The sequence below is a fragment of the Myotis davidii genome, unplaced genomic scaffold (assembly GCF_000327345.1).
Source record: "Myotis davidii unplaced genomic scaffold, ASM32734v1 scaffold933, whole genome shotgun sequence".
Classification (NCBI taxonomy): domain Eukaryota; kingdom Metazoa; phylum Chordata; class Mammalia; order Chiroptera; family Vespertilionidae; genus Myotis; species Myotis davidii.
Window position 1 is genome coordinate 1,232,880 of NW_006285240.1, and position 6,043 is coordinate 1,238,922.

At 37.2% G+C, this 6,043-nt stretch overlaps 1 protein-coding gene across 3 annotated transcripts in view; it reads left to right on the top strand.

Moving 5' to 3' along the window:
• PTEN (phosphatase and tensin homolog) overlaps positions 1-6,043 on the top strand; it is an 85,882-nt gene that overhangs the window by 19,999 nt on the left and 59,840 nt on the right. For all 3 annotated transcript variants that reach the window (XM_006755851.1, XM_015558828.1, XM_015558829.1), the window contains one exon: positions 4,694-4,778. In XM_006755851.1, coding sequence (XP_006755914.1) covers positions 4,694-4,778 — 85 coding nt within the window. The remainder of the gene's footprint in view (positions 1-4,693; positions 4,779-6,043) is intronic.

Genomic DNA, 6,043 nt, shown 5'->3' on the forward strand with positions numbered 1-6,043 from the left:
GGTTTATATGGTGTAAGTTGGTGGTCTAGTTTCATTTTCTTGCATATATCTGTCCAATTTTCCCAGCACCATTTATTGAAGAGACTATCTTGGCTCCATTGTGTGTTCTTGCCTCCTTTGTCAAATATTAATTGAGCATATTGGTTTGGGCCGATTTCTGGGCTCTCTATTCTAGTCCATTGATCTATATGCCTATTCTTGTGCCAGTACCATTGCCTACTTTCTTGAAAATTTTACATTTTCATTAATGATTTGGAAATATAAAATAGTTATAATCTTACGTGAGGCAGCCTGGTATAAAAAGTTGGGGCTTTGTAATTATGTACATAATGGCTTTGAATCATAACATTACTTATTGGCTTTGGGATCTTGGGCAGTTACCCAAACTTTTTGACCCTCAGAATTTTGTCATTTATGAAATGGTAATATTGCTTCATAGGATTGTTAGGATTACATGAGAATTTATTTGGCATACTGTCTGGCACATGTTCTTTCTAGTTTATGATGAATGCCAAAATCTTGGGTAAAATCTTAAACTCTATAAATAATGAAGGTGAGAATCTGAAGCAAATGAAACCTTAAAAAGACTGAATAAAAGATTTCTCTTTAAAGAAAGGATTTGATAGTAACCCTGCAAGAGATTGCAGGGCAATGGATTGTTCCTCTGCAAGAGACTGCCAGGGTGATGTAGGCCATTGACTAATTATTTCCTAATTAAATTGAATTCCCTGCCATGGCATCCTTAAACTAGATCTAATCTTCTGCCAGTCCTGCTCCTAATCTTCTACCAGTCCTGTTGCCTTCTCCATAAAGCTTCGTGCATGAGCTGCAATGGACTGCTCACTTTTTTTGAATATTTTATGTATTTCCATATCTGCTCTATACTCTGCTTGGAGTGTTGTAATTGCTCTCCTTTCTTCTGTCTACTGTCTGACTTCTTAAGGATTATCTAACATGTTACCTACTTTGTGAAACTTTATCTCTGCCCCTACAGAATTAATCCCGTTTTCTCTAACTCTTAAAACATCTTGATATGTACATAATAGGGCTTTTGGCACGGTTGTAGGTCTCTGTGTCTGTCTTCTCTGATAAAATAAGTAACTCCTTGAGTGCAGTAGTCTTAACTTTAAATTCTCAGTGCCCCTTCCAATGTTCCATATGTGTTTCAATGGTTAAGTGAATGAAGGAAGAGGCCAATTGAGTTTAATGAGTGCTTAACAGTTTTCTTAATTAAGTTAACTGAGTTTTTTGCAAACTTATTTACTTTATTAGAATTCATAGTGCAAGAATAAACTTGAATTTAGTCCTGCTTAAAATGACTACATTTAAAGGCGTTTTATACTTCTGTGCTTTTTTTTTTAAATAAAGCTAAAATCAGCATTCTCACTGAAATTAATGGTTAGGCTAGGTAAGTTTGTTAGCAGAAGTAATTACTACTTAATAAGAAATAGTTCTCTTGTATTCGTCAGGAAAACTTGCATGTTTTGAATGGGTATTTTGAACTAGAATGTATAATTTTATAGATAGGAATTCCAGAATGGTGGTAGCTGCCACTGCTTTGGTTTTCTCCTTCTGCCTCACTTTGTTTTGTTAGCATCACATTTTCTTGCCCTGGCCAGGTAGCTCAGTTGGTTAGTGTGTTGTCCCCATACACTAAGGTTACGGGTTTGAACCCCCGTCAGGGCACATAAAAGAATCAACCAGTGAATGCATAAGTAAGTAGAACAACAAGTCGGTTTCTCTCCCCCACTTCCTCTCTCTCAAATCTATAATAATAATAATGTATTTTTAAAAAGCCCCACTTTTTTTATGTTTGTGCTCCAAGATATAGTTAAAAAGAAAAGATTATCCGTTTTCAGGAATTGTACTGCTATACGCTTGATTTGAACCTCTGTTCTCTTCTGCTTTTTTTCCCTCATGAATGGACATAATGCCCTAAAGCAGTGGCCAGCAAACTGCAGCTGGCGAGCCACATGCGGCTCTTGGGCCCCTTGAGTGTGGTTCTTCCACAAAATACCACATGCGGGCGCGCATGTACAGTGCGATCGAAACTTCGTGGCCCATGCGCAGAAGTCGGTATTTTGTGGAAGAGCCGCACTGAAGGGGCCAAAGAGACGCAGGTGGTTCCCGCGGTGCAGGTTGCCGACCACTGCCCTTAAGCATGTAAATAATTGACCAAGAGCTACATTTTCAGTGGGTCTACTTTATTATATGAGAACTAGGGGTCAGTGCATGGATTCATGCACTGGTAGGGGGTCCCTCAGCCTGGCCTGCTGGGATCGGGTTGAAACTAGCTCTCTGACATTCCCTGAGTGGTCCTAGATTGTAAGAGGGCAGTTCTCGGGTGATGCACCCTGGAATCGGGCTCCCTCCTCTCCGGTTCTGGGTGCGTCACCCAAACCATAGCTGCCAAGTCACCGCAGTAGAGCTGCAGCTCCTGTGTTGAGCGTCTGCCCCCTGGTGGTCAGTGAGTATCATTGCTACTCATTGGCTGGTCACTTAGGCTTTTATATAGTAGTACATATATAAAAGCCTAAACAACCGTTATGACCATTTGCTATGATGAACACTGACCACCAGGGGACAGACACTCAATGCAGGACTGCCCCCTGGTGGTCAGTGCGCTCCCACAGCCAACTTCCTGTGGCTGGCCAACCTCCTGTGGTCCCCCCCACCAGCTTGTCCCGATTGGCCCTGATCAGAACTGGGCAAGACGGCCCCAAATGGCCCTGATTGCTGGCCAGGCCGAGGAACCCCACCTGTGCATGAATTCATGCACTGGGCTCCTAGTATATAGATAATAGATGATAGCTAATATTTGTGATGTTAAAAATAATAATCCTAATAGTTTTCTTTTGGGAATCTTTACAGTAGAAGAACCCTTTGAGATTTGGGATAATTTTATGTATCTTAAAGTGGAAAGAATTGTTCCTGGCACATAGGAAATGTTATTTAAATCATAAATACTATTATTTTAATAATTTTGGGGGGTAGAATTTCAACATTTAAAAAAACTACATACAGAGATGATTCCTAGTTATATAGGCCAAGACAGTATTTTCTCATGATACTTAGTAAATAGACTTGGAGATAATTAAAAAGAAACACAATTTTAAACATCTATTACAGAAACAGTGCAGGTGCATTGTTCCCAAAATAGAAAGTACAAAAATTAGAAAAAAATATATTCCCACCACCTAGAGATTATTACTTTTAGTACCTTAGTCTGTAATCTTTTTGTGTACATATACTATTTAGATTTTTTTTTTAACATTTTACCAGGATGGTATCACACTGTACATTCTCTTTTACAAGATTTTCATTTCATCTAATACTCAGATTATATTCAAATTTATTTAGTTGGCGCAAAAATGTCCTTTATGGCTGGTTTGCTAAAACAGTATCCATAACAGCATTATACCTGTGAACTTGGCTGTTAGACCCTTTAAGTCTTTTAAAATATATGTGTAAATATTTCTTTACCCAGAAAGAAAATGTTATTTCTTTTATAAAATATTTTTATCCAAAATATAATGTATACATTGTTGTGCACATTTTTTTCTTAGTCTGTAAATCGATCCAACCAGTACATAGTAATCATATGAATAGAACATAGATTATACATACAACCTTTTCTTAATTATCAAAATAAAAGCTTTCAGTAATTTGATAATTATCTTTGGTTTGAAAATAATAGTGAAATCAGTTTAATAATGTGAGCAAGCAGAAAAAAAAATTTAGAAAAGGGCACTGAATATGGTGAATTTTGAATTGCATTTGGAAGGTGAATGGGTCCAGAAGTAGGTGGGTGAGAACTTTAGAGATGGTCTTGAAGGGAGGCTTTAGGCAGATTAGCTTGGCTCGTCTGAAAGATTCCAGTCAGAAAATCCTGGGATTAGAGAGGATTGATAGGGCTCAAGAAGAAATGAGAGCTGGTTTGATGGACACAATGCATAGAAATGTAGATTGTTGGTATTTTTTTTATAGTTAGTATGATATAAATTATTCTGAAGTGTAGATGTTTGTTGTTATGCCAACTGTAGTGTGTAACAAGGGACTAGAATAAGGCATGCTAAATATTGATTACCTTGATAGGAAATGAGAGTAAGTTTCTATCCCAGTTCAGTATTATCAAGTCAACACTAAGGGTGAGGAGATCTTAATGGTTGTGTCAATATAATCATGTGGAATAGGAAATTGAACTCTAAAAGGGTTAAGTGACTTGTCCAAATTATACGTTTTAAATCTGATGTCCTAATTCTTAATTGTATCTACTTGTCTGTAAACCATGGTGTCTTTTATAATCAGGAAAATTGGAGGTTGTGTAAATTTTCGTTGTCTTGTTTTTAATTGGCTTTTTGGTTTTTGTCCCAAGACATTCAGTATTTGTGATTATAAAGTCTGAGGTTTTCATTTTCCATATATATCTAATTACTATAGTATGGCAGCCACCTTAGGTACATTTTTTAATGTACTAAGTAGAGGGATTTTAAAATTATTTTGCCAAAAAATTTTGAGGATTTAAAAAAAATGTATTTAACTGTATTAATTATACATGATAGTTTATAGATAAATTGACAATTTTCATTAGCAAAGCTGTAGTGGGGAAAGCTTCCCAGATAATGTTTTAAAATGTGTACATGTACTTTTCATTGTTCCATATTTCAGATATTTTCTTAACTTAAGTACTCAGATATTTATCCAAACATTATTGCTATGGGGTTTCCTGCAGAAAGACTTGAAGGTGTATACAGGAACAATATTGATGATGTAGTAAGGTAAGAACTCTTAATTTTTAATTTTGAATATTGATATATTAATGTTGTATTTTCATTTAGAAAATATATCTAAACCACCAAAAAAGATGTACTTTGTCATGTAAACTTGATGTGGATATTATGTTGGTGTTCTATAACTATTTTTTTTCTTTTTTTTAAATATATATTTTATTGATTTTTTACAGAGAGGAAGGGAGAGAGATAGAGAGTCAGAAACATCGATGAGAGAGAAACATCGATCAGCTGCCTCCTGCAGGTACATGCCCTTGACCGGAATCAAACCCGGGACCCCTCAGTCCGCAAGCCGACGCTCTATCCACTGAGCCAAACCGGTTTCGGCAACTATTTTTTTTTCTTAATATGTCTAATGGGCCTCAATAAGATACAACTCATTTGAATTTGATAAGAACAAACTTTTTACTTAATCGGGTGTATGTGCTATACTTTCGTGGACTCTATATAAAGTGCCCTTCAGTAGGTTAATGCCTGGATTCATTACACTGTGATTTTTATGTACTTATTTTTTATTTTACAATTGGGAGTTAGGCATAAAATTCTTGAGTGTATTTATTTACTTACATATATTTACCCTAAGGTATATACACTGAGTGGCCAGATTATTATTACCACCTGACGTTTGTAGGTAAATTAGCTATAATTTCACACTGAAGTTGCTAGAGGGCCAGACCGTTATAAATAGGGAAGCAGGTTGTTTACCACGACAGTAGAAGTGATTTTTTTTCTGAAGAAATGGGTAAACAACGTGATTTGACAGCCTTTGAACGTGAGTCACCAGATTATTGTGACCACCCCATCAGTACTTCGTCGGGCCACCTTTTGCCTTCAATGCTGCGGTGATTCTTCTTGGCATTGACTCCACGAGATGTTGAAAGGTGCTGCAAGGAATCTGACACCAGGCCTGATGAATAGCACTGCCCAGTTCTGTGAGATTTGATGGCTGTGGCTCTTTTAACTTCATCCCACAAATGCTCAATTGGATTGAGATCTGGTGACTGTGTGGGCCACCTAAGTAAGGTAAAGTCTCCCTCATGTTCTTGAATCCAGTCCTGCACAATACGAGCACCGTGGCATAGCGTATTGTCTTGTTGGAAGAAGCCATCTCCATTGGAATACGCCATCAACATAAGATGAACTTGATCAGCAACAATACTTAGGTATGTTGTGCTATTCAGACGTTGTTCCACACGAATTAAAGGGCCCAAATCATGCCAGGAAAACATCCCCCAAACCATAACACTGCCTCC